The 18,810-nt window shown below is 33.7% G+C and overlaps 1 protein-coding gene across 2 annotated transcripts in view; it reads left to right on the top strand.

Moving 5' to 3' along the window:
* SMCHD1 (structural maintenance of chromosomes flexible hinge domain containing 1) overlaps positions 1 to 18,810 on the top strand; it is a 145,980-nt gene that overhangs the window by 66,297 nt on the left and 60,873 nt on the right. For both annotated transcript variants that reach the window (XM_019755744.3, XM_074340261.2), the window contains exons 20-24: positions 1,048 to 1,192; positions 12,786 to 12,882; positions 14,011 to 14,083; positions 16,238 to 16,377; positions 17,442 to 17,576. In XM_019755744.3, coding sequence (XP_019611303.2) covers positions 1,048 to 1,192; positions 12,786 to 12,882; positions 14,011 to 14,083; positions 16,238 to 16,377; positions 17,442 to 17,576 — 590 coding nt within the window. The remainder of the gene's footprint in view (positions 1 to 1,047; positions 1,193 to 12,785; positions 12,883 to 14,010; positions 14,084 to 16,237; positions 16,378 to 17,441; positions 17,577 to 18,810) is intronic.

The following is an 18,810-nucleotide window of genomic DNA, read 5'->3' as shown; positions in this document are numbered from 1 at the left end:
TTTTCCAATTTTTTGGCTGTTACAAGCTATATTGGTATATGGGACTAAATTATGCTGCTCTTTGTATACATACTAGAATTTCTCTAGGGTGTATACCAACAAATAGAATTGCCTAGCTGAAGTATATGTGCTTTTAAATATATTATTAAATATATTAAATATATTTAATAACGTTTTAAATATATTTGCTGTCAAAATGCCTTCCCAAAAGGTTGTACCATTGTACTCTCTCCAACAAAACTATGAGAGTTCTAGTTTCCCTGTGGTCATTCCTGGCCAACCTAGATATTTATGTAACTTACTTGGCAGTTAAATTATTCCTTTAGTTATTAGGTTATGCCTCTCCTCTAGGCTGTATTGGACACTTTATGTCATCTGTGAAAGCCTGTTCATTTGCTGTGTCCATTTCAATAGTTAACGCTGTGGTTCTCAAATTTAAGCTTATTTCTGAATCACCTGGAGGGTTTATTAAAACAGACTGCTGGGCATCAAGCCCATACTTTCTGACTCGGGATTTAAGGGGGGAGCCTTAGAATGTGAATATCTAATAATTTCTCAGGGATGACTGAACCTGTTAGAATACAGACCGCACTTTGAGAACAGTTGGTTTATAGGAGGCTTTATATATTCTGGATTTTAATTCTTTGTTGCATGTGTTACAAATGTTTTCTCATGTAGAACTTCTCTTTTAACTTTGTTTATTGTATCTAATAAGATATTTTAAACTTTATCAAATAAATAATTTTATACATATTAAGTATGTGTTTAACAATGTTTTGCCTTATTTTTACCTTTGTAAGGTTATAAGAATATTGTTTATTCTAATAATCTCTACTTCTAGAATTTTACTTTTATGAATATTGAGATAAAATCTAACTTTATTATTTTCCCAGGTTGATTATAGATATAATTTACGTAATTTTGCATAGATTTAAACTGCCACCTGATTTAGCAGTCTAATTTCCTGTATATAAATGAATCTGTTTCTGACCTACAGTGAATTTTCTGACAAATGACTTTGTTTTCCATTTTTACCTTTCTTTAAAGAGGGTAAGCCGGAGAAATTCTCATTTGGTCTCCTGGATCCCCCTTTTCGTGTTGGAGTTCCGTTCAATATCCCTCTGGAGTTTCAGGATGAATTTGGTCATACTAGTCAACTAATAAATGATATTCAACCAGTTCTTGAAGCAAGGTAATTTGAAGTATCGACTTGTATTTGACTTTTCGTATTTGCTAAGCATTTACTGTCTTCTTTTTCTGGCTTAATTTTTTTTTATGTGGTTAACTACAGTATTATTAAAATGTTTAGAGGGTTTTATGATACCTGGGTAATTTATTTAGCACCAAGCTATCCTCCGTGACTACAGTATTATATATAAATTGACTCGCATATTTAAAGTAATTGTTGGAGATAACCTCATAAAAATGGCAACGTGAGGTGAGCCTCTTGAAATCTCCCCTGGAATTTACAACATGTTGAACAACTATAAATCCACAAAGAACTCCCTGCACAGCAGACAGACAAGACCAAGAGAAGCACAAGTGAAATAATCTAAAGGAGCGCAAATTGCCGAGCGGAGGGAGAAGGAAAAGGGGAAGTGCAGAGATGTGGGCCCTGTGTGCGCAGCAGCGTAGAGGAGCTTGGAGCTCTGAGCTCCCTGCATTCCAGAACTACCGCAGTCATGGGAGAGGGAAGAATTCGGACTGCTGGTGCTCTGCTTATGGCCCACAGTCCCACCTGAAGGATCAGCATATAACACGGCTGAAGCCAATGTTAACGGCAGCAAAGACTGAAGGAAGAAGGGTGAAAATGGCGGTTTAAGCCCTCACTGCTGAGCAGAGGACAGACGGAACTCATAGGTGTGGAGCATAAGCGCCCCCTCCCCAACCACCAGAGCTTGCCCCACCCCCACCCTCCCAGTGCTAGAAGTGAAAAGGTAGCAGTGTCAGATAAAAAGAACAGGATATTTTCAGTTCTGACAACTAGCCCCACAGCCACAGACTCACAGCCCAAATAGTTCTGGCAAAAGGGAGGGAGCCTTGGGTGCAGGACTAGCTGTGCTGGTGGTCGCCGCCATTGCTCGCAACCATCTGTCATGCCTCTTTACCCCCCCACACACATATCTGGGTGGATCCCTGTAGGGGTAAACAGAGCTGCTGAAACACACAGGCTCTAAAACTGGTGCAGGAACCTTTGGAACTTCAGAAGTTCTCCACATCCCCCAACAGAAGCGGTGCCCTATAACCCAGGCAACCTGTTCACAGACGAAAAGCCCACCATCCAGGGAAACGCCCCATTGTGAGAGAAGCCGGAACAGTGCAGAGAAAATATAACTACAGCGTGAGAGTAAATAAAAGGCTGTAGTCCGACAGAAAATAAAACATTCTACCAACATCTACAGGAAAACAAAAAAAAGACCTCTTCTTATCAACCTGTTAAAGAACTCACTCCTGTAGATGCCTAGGAAGAAAAATAATACTTCATTAATTGCCGTGAACAACCAAGGTTACAAGACAGCTCAGAAAGAAAATGAAAAGTCTCCAGAAAATGAATTTAAAGACATGGAAATACGTGACTTAAATGACAGAGAATTCAAGATTGCAGTTCTGAAAAAACTCAACGAGATGCAAGAAAACACAGACAGTTTAATGAACTCAGAAACACAATCAAAGGACAAAATGAACATTTTACCAAAGAGATTGAAATTTTAAAACAGAACCAAATAGAATTTCTAGAGATTAAGAACTCAATAAAAGAAATAAAGAATGAAATAGCCAGCTTAGGTAATAGAGTTGACCAGATGGAGAAAGAATCAGTGACATCGAAGATAGAAATCTGGAAATGACACAGATGGAAGAAGAGAGAGACTTGAGAGTTAAAAGAAATCCGCAAGGACTTTCTGAGTCCATCAGAAAGAGCAACATAAGAGTAATGGGCATATCAGAAGGAGAAGAAAGGGAGAAAGGAACAAAGTATATTCAAATAGTCGATGAGAACTTCCCAAACTTGTGGAAAGAACTGGATCCTCGAATCCAAGAAGCAAATAGAACACCTAATTACCTCAGTCCCACCAGGCCTTCTCCAAGGCACACTGTACTGAACCTGTCAACAATTAACGACAAAGGAAGAATCCTCAAGGCAGCCAGGGAAGAGAAGATGGTAACCTACAAAGGAAAGCTCATTAGATTATCATCAGATTTTTCATCAGAAACTCTACAGCCAGGAGAGAGTGGAATCAAATATTCAAACTATTGAAAGAGAGAATTTATGAGCCAAGAATAATATAGCCAACAAAGGTATCCTTTAAATGTGAAGGAGGAATAAAGACCTTTCCAGACATACAGAAGCTGAAGGAATTTTCTAACACACGACATGCACTGCAAGAAATATTGAAGGAGGCTATTCGACCTGAAACAAAAAAACAAAAGAAAACCATGAATTTTCTCTTTTTACAAACAAACAGAGGCAGGAAATGGCTACCCCTATACCAAATAGGACATTATACACTTAAACATAGCTGACAGGGTAAAGAGGGGAAAAAAGAAAAGAGTCTTAAAAAAAGAGAAGACAACTTGCTACAGCAGCGCAGAAATTTACTTACAGCATAAATAGGGATAATTTGTAACAACAAAACATAAAAGGGGAGAGCGTAAAGGTCTGAACCAGCACAAAGGAATGGAGAAAGTAAGCATACTGAAGAAAATGGAATACTCTAAATATGAAACTTTCTTTTACATAAACTATAATGGTAATCACTAAAAAAAATCCAGAACTGGAATATATGGCATAAAAAAAGAAGAAATAGCGGGGGAAATAATAGAATAACACCCCACTGAAATAATAGACAGCAACAAAAAGGCAAAGAAACAATGGAGGCACCATCCTACATACAATGATAGGAAATGCCCATATATCAATATTCACTCTAAATATAAATGGACTGAACTCCCCAATAAAAAGGCACAGCAGCAGATTGGATCACAAAACTAAACCCAACCATATGCTGCTTCCAAGAGACACATTTCAGTTACAAGGACAAACATGGACTCAAAGTGAAATGGTGGAAACAGACATTCCAAGCAAATGGTATTCAGAGAAAATCAGGTGGTCATACTGATATCAGATGAAACAGACATAAGGATGAAAATGGTAGCAAGAGACAAAGATGAACGTTTTATAATGATAAGGAGAAATATATAACAAGAAGACATAACAGTCACCATTATTTATGTCACCAATCAGGGAGCACTCAAATACACAAAGCAACTGCTAACAAAACTAATGGAAGAAATTGACCAAAACAATTATAGTAGGGGACATAAATACATCATTGACAGCTATGAATAGATCATCCTAACAGAAAATAAATAAATAGCCCTAAATGACATATTAGATGAAATGGACATATTGATATATATAGAGCACTTCATCCTAGAACATCAGACTACACATTCTTTTCTAGTATACATGGAACATTCTCAAACATAGACCATATATTGGGATATAAAACTAGCCTTAGCAAATTTAAGAAGATTGAAATTATCCCAAACATATTAAGAGAACACAAGGCTTTGAAATTGGATGTCAACTGCAAAATGAAAGCAGGAGAAACCACAAATGGGTGGAGATTAAACAACATACTTTTAAAAGAATGACTGGGTCAAAGGAGAAATAAGAGGAGAGATCAAAAGATACATAGAAACAAATGACAATGAAACCACATCCTACCATAATTTTGGGAATGCAGCGAAAGCATTTTTAAGAGGGAAATTTATATCATTGCAAGCCTATTTCAAGAAAGAAGAAAAATTCCAGATAAGTAAAATCACATTACACCTTAAAGACGGAGAAAAAGAAGAACAAATGAAACCCAAAGTCAGCAGAAGAAAGGAAATAATAAAAATTAGTGCAGAACTAAAGGAAGTAGAGAACAAAAAGACAACAGAAAAAGTTAATGTGACAAAGAACTGGTTCTTTGAAAAGATTAATAAAATTGACAAACCCTTGGCTAGACTCACTAGGATAAAAAGAGAAGAGACATAAATAAACAAAATCAGAAATGAAAGGGGAAGTTACCACGGATGCCACAGAAATACAAGGGATAATGGAATACTATGAAGGATTATATGCCACCAATTTCAATAACCTAGAAGAAATAGACATGTTCTTAGAAACATACAGCCTTCCTAGGCTGAATCACAAAGAATTGGAAAATCTAAATAGCCCAATCAACAGTAAGGAAATTGAATCAGTCATCTGAAACCTTCCCAAAAGCAAAAGTCCGTGACCAGATGGCTTCAATAGTGAATTTTACCAAACATTCAAAGAAGATCTAATACCTGTCTTACTCAAACTCTTCCAAAAAACTGAAGAAGTGACAATACTTTCTAACTCATTTTATGAGGCCAACATCACCCTGATACCAAAACCTGCTAAAGGTAACAGAAAAAAAGAAAATTACTGACCAATATCTCTGATGAATACAGGTGCAAAAATCCTAACCAGAATTCTAGCAAATAGAATGCAGTGATGCCTTAAAAAGATTATACATCATAACCAAGTGGGGTTCATCCCAGGGGCACAAGAATGGTTCAATAGACACAAGTTGATCAGTGTGATACATACACCACATAAACAAAAGAAAGGACAAAAATTATGTGATTGTATCAATAAATGCAGAAAAAGCGTTTGACAAGAGACAACATCGATTTATGAGTAAAACACTTAATAAAATGTGCATAGAAGGAAAATACGTAAACATATTAAAGCCCGTATATGATAAGCCTTCAGCTACTATCATAATTAATGGTTAAAAACGGAAGCCCTTTGCTCTATGTTCAGGAACATGACACTTTATTACCTCTGCTTTTCAACATAGTATTGGAAATCCTAACTAGAGCAGTTAGGCAACAGAAGGAAATAAAAGGCATCCAACTTGGGAATGAAGAAATTGTATTGTCACTTTTTGCAGATGACATGATGCTATATATAGAAAACCCTAAAGACTCCACCAAAAAGTGATAAACAAAAAAATGAAGACAGTAAAATTGCCGGCTACCAAATCAATGTACAAAAGTCCATTGCGTTCTTATACACTAACAATGAAATCTCAAAAAAAGAAATAAAAAACATTTCTTTTTGCAATTGCAACAAAAAGAATAAAATACCTAGAAATGAACATAACCAAGGATGTGAAAGACTTATATACTGAAAAGTAGTAGACATTTTTAAAAGAAACTGAAGAAGAACCAAGAAATGGAAAGACATTCCGTGTTCATGGATTGGAAGAATCCATAGTTAAAATGGCCATATTACCCAAAGCAATATACAGATTTAATGCAACCCCCATCAAAATCCCAATGGCATTTTTTAAAGAAATTGAACCAAAAAAACATCAGATTTGTATGGAACCACAAAGGACCCCGAATGGCCAAAGCAATCCTAAGTAAAAGGAGCAATCCTGGATGTCACACACTCCCTGACTTCAGCTTGTACTACAGGGCAACAATAATCAAAACAGTATGGTATTGGCAGAAAAACAGACACACAGACTATTGGAATAGAATTGAGAAACCAGAACTTAACCCATATAAATGCGGACAGATAATTTTCGACAAAGAAGCCAAAAACACAATGTAGAAAAGACAGTCTCTTCAATAAATGGTACTGGGAGAATTAGAAAGCCAGGTGTAAAGGAATGAAATTAGACTCCTGTCTGTCACCCCGTACCAAAATTAACTCAAAATGGATGAGAGACCTAAACATAAGACCTCAAACAATAAACTGCATATAAGAAAACATAGGTACTAAACTATGGACCTCGGGTTCAAAGAACATTTTATGAATTTGTCCTCAAAGGCAAGGGAAGTTTGTAAAAGCTAAAATAAATGAATGGGACTATATCAAACTAAAAAGCTTCTGCATGGCAAAAAAAATATCGACACAATAAGGAGGCAACCAGCCGAATGAGAGAAGATTTTTGCAAACAATGTCTCTGATAAGGGGCTAATATCCAAAATATATACCGTGTTTCCCTGAAAATAAGACCCAGCTGGACCGTCAGCTCTAATGTGTTTTGGAGCAAAAATTAATATAATATCTGGTATATTATATACCATCCGGTCTTATATAAGACCGGGTCTTATATTAATTTTTGCTCCCAAAGACATATTACAGCTGATGGTCCAGCAAGGTCTTATTTTTGGGGAAACACTGTAAGGACCTTATACAGCTGAACAACAGCACAAAAGCAAACAATCCAATTAAAAATTTGGTAGAGGACCTAAATAGACGTTTCTCCAGAGAAGACATACAAATGCCCAATAAACATATGGAGAAATGTTCAACATCACTAATCATCAGAGAAATGCAAATAAAAACCACAATGAGGTATCACTCCACGCCAGTTAGAATGGCTGTCATCAACAAGACAAATAGTAACAAGTGTTGGAGAGGCTGTGGAGAAAACGGAACCCTCATACACTGTTGGTTGGAAAGCAGATTGGGGTAGCCGCTATGGAAGGCAGGGTGGAGGTTCCTCAAAAAATTAAGAAAGAATTACCATATGACCCAGCAATCCGTTTCCTGGGTATCTACCAAAAAAATCTGAAAACATTAATCCGTAAAGATATATGTGTTCCAATGGTCATTGCAGCTTTATTTACAGTAGCCAAGATATGGAAACAACCAAAGTGTCCTTCGATAGATGATTGGCTAAAGAAGTTGTGGTATATATACACAATGGAATACTATTCTGCCGTAAAAAAGGGATGAAATAATACCATTTGCAACATCATGGATGGATCTTGAGATTAATATGGTGAGCGAAATAAGTCAGACAGAAAAAATCCAGAACCATATGATTTCACTGATATTCGTGTAGAAAACTGAAAACAACAAAAGAACAAGACAAACAAATGAGAAAACGAAAACTCATGTACACAGACAATAGTTGAGTGATTGCCAGAGGGTAAGGGAAGAGGGTGTTGGTAGATGAAAGTAAAGGGGATCCAATTGATGGTGATGAAAAGAGAACTGACTCTGGGTGGTGAATACACAATGTGATATATAGATCATATATTACAGAATTGTACACCTGCAATCTATGTAACTACTAACAATTTTTGCCCTAATAAACTTTAAAATAATAAATTAAAAAGTAAATAAATTGACTCGCTAAAATTTGTGTTTTGTTTGAATTTACTGTTAAAGTTGTTTAGGTAAAACTGATTGTCAGTCTTGCTCCATTTCATTTTGTAACTGTGATGTGATCTCCTGGTAGTTGTTATTAATACTATGTTTATTTTGTTGTTTGCTTAGAAGTTATGGCCATTTAAGCTGAAAGTTAGTGCGTACTAGTAGGTTTTTCACCTGATAATGCATTTTCTTGGTTTGTTTTTGAAACTATAGCAATACACTTTAGGATTTCTATAAAAATTTGAATCCTTCCTTAGAATTTGCCGTTACTTAATAGCTTTTTAGAGCGATGTCATTGGCTTATATTAAGAAATAGCTCTTAGAATCTTAACAGTGTATCCAGTGGTGTAATTGAGGGTGTTCCTTATTTTCCATTGCCTCTTTTTGTGGTATGTATGAGAAATTCTTGATCAGTTTAAAGAGCACGAATGCTAAGTTGTGTTTTTTATTTGTTTTATGTTTTTTGGTTTGGCTGCGAAATTTGTCTTTTTGGCCCACTTTTCATGTATGCTTTCTTTTGTCTGTATGTTTTGGGTTGTTTTTCCCTTGTTGTGTAATAATTTCCTCTTTCAGTCATTTCAGCATGTACTATATTCCAGGTATTTGCTAGCTGGAATCAACCCCTGCACACACAAAAATTTCACAAATAGTTTTTACTCCCCAAAAACTTAATAGCCTCCTGTTGACTGGAAGCCTCACCTATAACATAGTCTCTTAACACATATTTTGTATGTCATGTGTTATATACTGTATTCTTCCAATAAAATAAGCTAAAGAAACAAAATGTTAGTAAGAAAATCATAAGGAAGATAAAATTATATTTACAGTATTTATTGAAAAAAATCCAGATATAAATGTACCTGTACAGTTCAAACCCATGTTGTTCAGGGGTCACGTGTACTTAAACATGTTTGTTTAAAAAGTAAAACACTTAAAGAATCCCACTAGTCAAAAATGGAAAATATTAGAATATTAGTGCATTAGTTGACACCTGTTAACCTGTTATCCATTATAACTTCCAACTTATCCTTGATAGGACATTCTTACATACAAAGTCTCTGATATTTTGATATTTAAGATTTTGGACTTTAAAAAAAATATTGGCTGCATGGCTGTGTGAATTTATCTTCAATAAAGTATGACCATTGTCTGAGTAGGTTTCTTTGTGCCTTTTTGTTTTGTTTTTCAGTGTTACCTATATTTTAAAAAATTATTCATGTGTATCACCTAAACAAATCAAACCATTTGATAAAGCTTGTTATTAAAAAAGAACACTTCCTCCTCCGTGTGCCCTCTCCACCCAATCATAATCACTTCTCAGGGAACCACTTTCAACTTTTTTACTTGAATCTTTTAGTAACCACTGCCATATTTCTAAGTAACTTTTATATTGCTACTTGTTGATTCTTCAGTTTTAGGCTTTATCTCTTGACTTATGGTTATGAAAGATGAGAACATACTCTCTTTTGCCTGTTCTGTTACAAATATGTCTCCTTCCTGTTCTCTCCTTTTTCAGTAAAGTTATATTCTGGCTTGATCAGTATTTACTCTTTATTTTATTACAAGTATATATAAATGCTAGTCACTTTATTGCACAACTTTGTTGTTATTATACTTTTCCTTTCCTAAGTTTATTACAAATTAAATCCTAAATTTTCTGCCAATTGTCTGGTTTCTTCTTAAGGTGTTTAAATGCATATATAATTTATTCTTGGAGACATCTCTCTTGGAACTTGTCATGTGTTGCAGTCTAGACGAATTATTTTTATGCTCCTTAACAGTTGTCATTCTGTGATCTTCCTTCACTTTCATCCTGGGGATTTCCTTTGTCTTCTGTATTTGGCAGATATAATTAAAAACAAAACCTACTCCCAACCTAGAAAACTTCTTCAGAAATGTAGACAAGAAGGAAAATAATTTTATCATTGAATTAACATTAAGCCAGAATATAATGCTCATCATAACAATTCGGTAAAGAGATGGCAAAGACTAGGAAATTTTACTCTTTTATAATGATAAGTAAATACAACCCATTATATTTATGTTTTCAAGATAAATTGCTAACTGTCTTTATGTCTGGATGTAGGATTTGAAATTTGGAGTCAGGTGACTGCAAGTTAGGCCCAGGAAACGGAGAGGGCTTTATGTTTGATGATTACACTTCAGAATTGGCTCTCAGGTCCCTGACAAAATATTTCTGAATTGTGAATCTGTTAAGGGGCTTACTTTATTTAGCATTTAACCTTTCATGTGTCTCCTGTCTTTTAAAAGAATCCCAAGTTTCTCACTTTTTGCTGAAAAACATCCTTCACTAGTTTCCTAAGAAACGGTACATGTGAGATAAAATTAATGCTCTGAAACTGTGTTTATTCTACTCTGATACTTGATTGATTGAATTGAAAGTTGGACACAGTGTTCTTTCAAAATTATGAAAGCATTGCTCCATTTTTGCCTTGGAGCTTTCATTGTTTCTGATAAATTTAAACTTGGTTAATTTTCCTTTTTTATGTTTCCTGTGTATTCTCCCCAGAAGCTTATAGGATCGACTTTTTGTTCTTGACAGGGCAAAATTTTATAGTGATGCATGTTTGTGCAGATCTCTCTATTATTTGAAGTACTTCATTCTCTACCTTCCATCATCACTGTTTTCTCTGCCTGGGATCCTTATTTATTTGATATTTAATTGCCTAGACTGGTTCTCTGATTTTCCTAATTTTTCTATTTTTCTTAGTCTTTTTGTGTTTCTTCTGCTTTACGTTCTAACAGATTTTCTCAACTTTATATCTTTTCCATTGAATTTTTTCTATCTGCTGTACTTTAATTTCCAAGAATTTTCCCTGGTTTTCTGAATGTTCTTTTATAGATCCTTTTTTGTTTTAGGAATGTAATACCTTTTTCACCGATAAATAAATGGTAGTTTTTAAAAAATCTTTACCTACACAGAAAATCTCTGTTGCCTCCATGCTAGTTGCGTTTTGTTGGTTTTTCTCATTTTTCAGGTATCTGGTAATCATTGGTTATTCGTTTATAACTGAGTTGGAGAAGTAAAGTACAGATGGAATGTGGGCGAGGTTGTTGACTGTAACTCCACTGAAGGATGAACTGTCTGTGACATTTTGTTGGGGGGAAATCCTGTTGTCAGTACCTTTGGGTCTTTTTGTTTCCTTGGGCTGGGCAGTTTTCTGAAAGAAAAATCTTTAGTGTCTTGCCTGGAGAGGAATAGTTTGCCTCTCCAAGTTGTTCCTAGCCAGTCGAGGAACAAAGCTGGAGTGGTAATGGGAATGGGAAGGTCTCAGCATCCATATGCATTCATTCAGGATTACCCCTTCTGTTCTTTATGACATTTTACTCTCTCCTTCAACTTACATGCTTTCCCTTGGTTCAGAGATTCTCTGCTTTAAACCTTTTTCAGAGAATAATCTTTCTGTCATCTGCCAGTGACAGAGAGGGGAGATCTGGGGAAATACATTTCATTTTATTTATTTGTTTGTTTTTGCCTTTCTCTTTTGACCCTACTTCTAGAGGCACCTACTAGCACCAGTTTCTGAGTGGTACCTGGGAATTCTGTGGTATAGATTGGTTTCTAGCTTTTTCCGTTGCTCGTTGCTGTTTTAGAGTTCAGTTCTTTTGAGACGACTAGGACACTTGCCACTGTCTATCCTGTTTTTTAACAGTAAGTTTTGTTGTCCTTTTCTGTTTTTTCTTTCCTCTCTTTCTTATCTTTGCCTTTAATACTAAATTAAAGAAATCTCTTTGTTGTCATATTCCTGAGGTCTTAGGAGATAGTGAAAATAGATGTGTGCCTTTAATGTGCCATCTTTCTCAGGGAGTCTGTTTTGTCTTGTATGTCACTTTTCTTTCAAACAAAGCATGCTTTTTAATTTAAACAATTTATTCAGATAATACCTGTGAATATTTAAATTCCATTCTTCAGAAAATTAGGTTTTTCTGCATCATGGTGTACTTTTCCCTTTTTATCTCACTTACACCTTGACAAAATAAAATGTTTACACTGTAAGGATCTACACATGTTCAAAGGTGATTTAGAACTCAAATTGCTCATGGTAGTAGATTAGGGATCTCAGTACATACTCTAACAAGGTTACATCACCACAAGGCTATCCTTGCTTTGATTATTTGGACTTCATCTAAATTTGCTATTCAGGTGCCAAAAATTCTCTACAATACCATACTGTGAAAGAATTGAAAGAATCCATGACAAGAAATGCATAAACCTGAACTGTTTGGATTTTTTTTCTTTATGCTTATATACATTGATTTAGCGTTTGATTATTTCCTACCTTGTATCTTTACTGATTCAATATGTGAAGTTTTATGTTTTATAATGTATCAATTTATCATTTGCAATGTTTGGCTTATGGGTATCACTTATCAATATTTGTTGGATCATTTTTATATGGAAAAGAAATTCATCAGAATTTGCTTCTGTTCAGTTATTTCTTCCTATTTTAAAAAATACTGTTTTATTCTAAAAATGAATTAAACGTGATTGGCATATGAGAAAACACATTTGCAGCTTACTTGCAGGTAATGGAGAGGAAGTTAAAAAATAATTTATTTTTTCCAGTGGTTTATCTTTACAATATGAAGAAATAACCAAGGGACCAAATTGTGTAATTCGAGGTGTTACAGCTCAGGGCCCTGTAAATTCTTGTCAAGGCAAGGTAAGCATTGTACATAAATGTTATAATACATGTTTATTTCTTATATGGTAAAAATGAAATGGAAAATTCAAAATTGAATAACCTGTTTTTGTAAAAAGATGACAGTAATGTTGGTTCTAAGGAATTAATAAGGATCGTGTCACCTGACTTAGCATTTACATCTCTAAGAAAAATCAGCATGTTTGCTACTGTTGTTTTCATTAAATATTTATTAATTATTTTTTAGCTGTCTTCTTCATCTTAATTCCATCCAGTTTTTCACATTCAGAGCCATTTTTTCAACAGTAACAATACTACTGTGTTTTATTTTTTCTCCTCTTTTTTTTCCATCCATTTTTGAATTTTTAGAACAGAAACATATAACAAACTTTAGCTCACTTCTGTAAACATATTGGGTTTGGTATTTGTGTAAAGGAAAGTGTTTTCAGAGGAATAAGATTAGGGAAGATAAAGCCATAAACTTCAATAAGGTTAATTATTCAATTAGGTATATAAAGCAGCTAATAGATTTATATGAATAAAGGGAACACTAAGGCAAATTAAGTAATACATTGTTTTATTTTCACTGTATCATTATCTTCAATATGTATTTTAAAATTTTCCCTAGCAAAATGATGTTTCAAATAGAGCCTGTGAATTTAAGTATGTACTATATACTACTGCAGTTTATAATCTAATCAAAGATCAAGTTTTGTACATCTTTCTGAATTCATATTTTCTTGGACAAAGAACTTGAATCCATGGAAAATTTGATTTCGGTGAGATAAAACTTATTAAAAAGATTTTTAGATTTTTAAAAAACTTTTATTTTGAAATAACTAATCCAGAACATGTTGCGTTTGCAGATTTGGGGGTTTTTTTCACCTGATTATTTTTCCACATTTTTTATAATGTCCATCCTGTTTTTGATCATTATTCAGAGGTTATGCCTTTTAAATCTGAAGAGACTATTGTCTGTAAAGCAGTACGTCAATTTTTCACCTGCATCTCTTACATACATATATATAATTTTAGTCAGTATAAAATTGCTAAGTAGATTTCTATGATGGTATGAAAATGAAAAAATAAATCAATTAAAGTGATACATTTCCTAAGCATATATGTAAATCTTATATTTTTTTTCAACAGAATTTTAATCTGAAGGTTATTCTGCCAGGTTTAAAAGAAGACTCACAGATTTTGAAAATTAGATTACTACCAGGTAATATTATTTTTAAAATATTCCTAATATTTACCTTTTAAATAATACTCTTATAATGTATAACGAAACTTAAAAGGTGAGGTGCCATTTAGTTTGATTATAGTACAGGTCTTAAAAACACATTGAATGTCAAGCATAGCCCTGACATAAATGACCAGTTGAGAAACAGGAAAACATTAGGATGACCAGATGGCTCAGTTGGTTAGAGCGCGAACTCTGAACAGCAGGGTTGCTGGTTCGATTCCTAAATAGGCCAGTGAGCTGCACCCTCCACAGCTCGACTGAGGGACAACAACGTAGAGCTGATGGGCCCTGGAGAAACACACTGTTCCCCAATATTCCCTAATAAAAGTAACATAAGTTAAAAAAGAAAGCAGGAAAACTTTAGTGAAGTTCTAAAAATAACCTTAGGAGAAAAATTTGAATATTGGAAATATTCTGAGGAACTATTCTTAGGGATATACTTAGGCTAATATTAGAATTGGATCAGTCCTTTACCTTTTTTGATACAGCTGTAACTTTCATACTTTAAGAAGAAAAGTTTCTCATGTATTTATGTTGTTAATTTGATAATGACTTATCAATTTGAAAATGAAATTACATTAAAGTTACGTGGGGTAGAAAATGCTGGCTTAATTTGAGAGGTAGTCTGTTGTAGAGATTCAAAGAGTATATTTTGAACTCAGCCTTTCTGGGTTGGAATCTAAGCTGGCACTTAGGAGCTAGGTAAACTTGTTCTATATATCAGTTTCCTCTTGAGTAAAATGAAATAATATTTACTTTCAGAGTTGTTGCGAGGATTTAATGAGTTAATATAGGCAACCCTTGCTTTGCATGTTCAGTGGTAACTGAATGGAGGATGTAGTTGCAATATGCATGACTTCTCATTAACACAATACTATGTAAAGTGAGAACTGCATGTGCTTGTAAAACACCTAGAATAGTACTTGGGATGTAATTTTTAGCTCTGATATTAACAATACCGTGATACCTTTCTCCATATATGACCTTTTGTGCTGGTTTTAAGTGAAAAAAAAAAATTAATTCTTTTTATAAATTAAAGTAGTTTGATGTTTCCCTCAAGCATGAATTGATTAAAATGTAAAAACTAGCACATTGGTAGAAGTATAATAAAATCATTGCATATTAATAAACAGTTATAATGCTTTTATTTTAGAGGTTAGCTAAAAGTCTGAATTGGAGTTGTGAAATTCTTAGTAACCGGATAGTTCTGACAATTTTTTAAAATTTGAGAGTGAAAGTGGTAAAGTTGGAAGTAGGAAGGTGTAGTGATAATGGTTAGGAGGTCTCAAACTACAAACCAGGACTTAAATCTGAGTCTGCCACTCACTAGCCATGTGACCTCAGTTTTCTCATCTATAAAATGGGGACAATAATATTACCATCTTTATTAAGATCATTGTGAGGATTATGAGAACAGTGCTTAGTTAAAACAACATGTTACCTGGCATATAATAAAAAATAAATATTTACTAATAATATTATAAAGTAAAATATATGTTGCTAGTAACTGTTCTTTGTAAACTTGTGTTACCAGCATTTTGCATAAATTATATTTTAAAATATCAGTGTTTATACAGCATATCAAGTCATCTTGCTGCAGAAGTGTAAACGCTCTTTTATTAATCTTAGAGGAAGCTTGTGTTGTAACATCACTTCAACGTAGTGGGCAAGCTAACAAATTGTTGGGTTATGTCATTAGAGTACCTGATCCTTTGAACGTTTTTATCTAAAATGTAGGAACGTGTTCCTGAGAAATCAGTTAGTGTATAAAGTTAAAGTTAGTAAATAAAAATGTAGTTTAATAAACTTTTACTTTTCCTCTTGAATAATTTTTTCCCGGATCTTTTTAAGATTTTATGTGTTTAGTTAATTTCTATCATGAGTTATCACAGTGTCATATAGTGTATTGCATAAAACTATGTCTAGACATCAAACATTTTTATACAGTTGAGACAGCTCAGGGTCATATATAGAATCTATACATTTGGGGAATAGAAATGATAAAACATGAATATTGCTTATTTTTTTCCTTCTCAGCATTATTTAAAAAATATTAAAACTTGAAATGTTAAAAATTATTTCGTTTGCTACTTCAGTATTTCAGTCTTAGAAACTTTAATTTCCTGGTAGGTCCCCCTCATCGATTGAAAGTGAAACCTGATTCTGAAATTTTAGTTATAGAAAATGGAACAGCTTTCCCATTTCAGGTGGAAATTTTGGATGAATCAGACAATATAACAGCACAACCAAAATTAATTGTTCATTGTAAGGTAAGCTACTGTAAGGTAAAGAATATGTAGACTTTACTTTGAGTCCCGTTGTAGTATGTAGAAATGACTATATATGAACGTATTTTAGCTGCTTTTATAGTAAGCCTTATATAATACCCTATATCCCTGAAAATAAGACCCAGCCGGACAATCATCTCTAATGCGTCTTTTGGAGCAAAAATTAATGTAATACCTGGTATTTATATTATATTATATTATATTATATTATATTATATTATATTATATTGTATAAGACCAGGTCTTACATTAATTTTTGCTCCAAAAGATGCATTAGAGCTGATTGTTCGGCGAGGTATTATTTTCTGGGAAACATGGTATCTAGGTCTTGAATTATTCGATGGAGATGTTTGTGGGATATCTCATTGCCAATAGCTTTCAGCATCTCTAAGCCAATAAGATGCTAGCTGTGCTGAGTTTCATAAAGAAACTTATGAACTAAAGATTCCTCCCCTCTCCTTCCTTGGTTCATTCACTTCATTTCAGATGAAGTAGTTATGAATGGAATGATAGAAATGTCCTTCAGGACTTGGGATGGATGGATAAATGAAGCTGAGTACCCTGTTTCTCCGAAAATAAGACCAAGCCGGACAATCAGCTCTAATGCGTCTTTTGGAGCAAAAATTAATATAAGACCTGGTCTAATATAATATAATATAATATAATATAATATAATATAATATAATATAAATACTGGTTATTACATTAATTTTTGCTCCAAGAGACGCATTAGAGCTGATTGTCCGGCTAGATCTTATTTTCGGGGAAACACGGTAAAAAACCACAAAAAGGAAAGGAAACCCCAAAGTAAAGTAAAGAATAGTGATTGAGGAAGTTGGACTTTCTTTCAAAATAGATAAATTTTACTTAGAAGTATAGAAATTTAACTCTTCAGAAATTCTTTAGAATATTAGTGAATTCTACTTAGAATTTTCCAATTTATACCCAGAAATAGTAGCTGTAGAGAAATAGTTGAAAATTTAAATTATTATTGAATAATCGGTTACATTTATTGGGGTCTTTAATTATTTGTATGCTTTTAATAGTTTTCAGGTGCTCCTAACCTTCCAGTCTACACTGTGGATTGCAGTAGTTCTGGAACCAGTATTTTATCAGGATCTGCAATTCAAGTTCAGAATATTAAAAAAGACCAGACGCTTAAAGCTAAAATCGAAATACCTGTAAGTTGTTATTGTTATTCATTGGTATTATATTGATTCTTCATACAAATACTCTGTAAGAGCTTTATAATAAATTCTGTAAAGTTGTTTGACTTTTAAAAACGAGGTATTTGTGGTTCATTTAGCCAAAGGGGGAAAGAAGGAACATGAAATAGTACAGTGAATAATTTAACAGTTTGTATCAAATATTAGTAATTTTCTTGATCAAACCTTTTATAATATCTGTAGCTATTATACATTTACATATTCCTAAAATTAATTTTTTCTTCAAAGGTGACATTTAGGTGTCAGTTTTATTTTTTATAGTTTAAATCTGTTTCTTAGAAAATTTCGTAAATATTCCCACTTAAACCACCAATGAAGGACACACAAGCACTTGATTTTTATGTATAATTTAAAAAATAAACACATGGCTTTTAATTAGTATTTTCATATAAAGGGATTTCTGTGTTAAGTTGCCAGTAGGATACTTTTTATTGGATGTACGTCGTGTCTGAAGGTGAATCCAACCTGATATAAGCAGTTGATCTCCTAAGGTTGCTGAATGGGATAACAAATACTTAAACAAGTAAAATACTTAAATGTGATTTCTTTATATTGATATGGTAAATGATAAATAACCTAATTCCAGTTGATTGATGCTTTTCTACTAATTATACATCAAATAACATATCTTGAGCCTCAAAAGGGTAAAAGACAGGTCTTATTTTTTTCATTAGAATGAGATGACTTTATTCCAATTTTTTCAAGCTAGTTATATTTGATAATCTTCAAATATTTGTTACACATTTCCTTTTTTTAATAATATGGGAAACATATTTTTGAGCATACTACCTTGCAAAAGATCAAGAAGATTCAGGAAGAAACGATTTGAATTTAGGAAGGAATCTGAGCTTGGAAGCAAGAGTAACAATTATTAAGAATTATGTGAATACTCCAGGGCAGCAACAGGCAGAAGACCCAAGAGTCCAGATCGTTTAAGACAAAGACCAAGTAGATCATGTAATATGCAATTAGGAAATGTTATCCAAAGGCAGTGACTCTGGAGTTTGAGTCAGGCAAATAAGATATTCATATGATAGAGGATAGATTATTTGTCTGATTTTCTGTGAGGTAGGAAATTTGAATATGTTGTCCACGTAGATGGGCTTTGATAGAAGTGACTGTAACTGATGAGGAAGACGATTTGACCTAAGTAAGATTGTAAAAGTATTTTAGGCTTAAGCTAATTTTG

This window comes from Rhinolophus sinicus, chromosome 4 (genome assembly GCF_057876585.1).
Source record: "Rhinolophus sinicus isolate RSI-liver-muscle chromosome 4, RSI-T2T, whole genome shotgun sequence".
In the NCBI taxonomy this organism is placed as follows: domain Eukaryota; kingdom Metazoa; phylum Chordata; class Mammalia; order Chiroptera; family Rhinolophidae; genus Rhinolophus; species Rhinolophus sinicus.
Note: the sequence above shows the minus strand (reverse complement) of the source record. Positions and strands in the feature narration are given on the sequence as shown.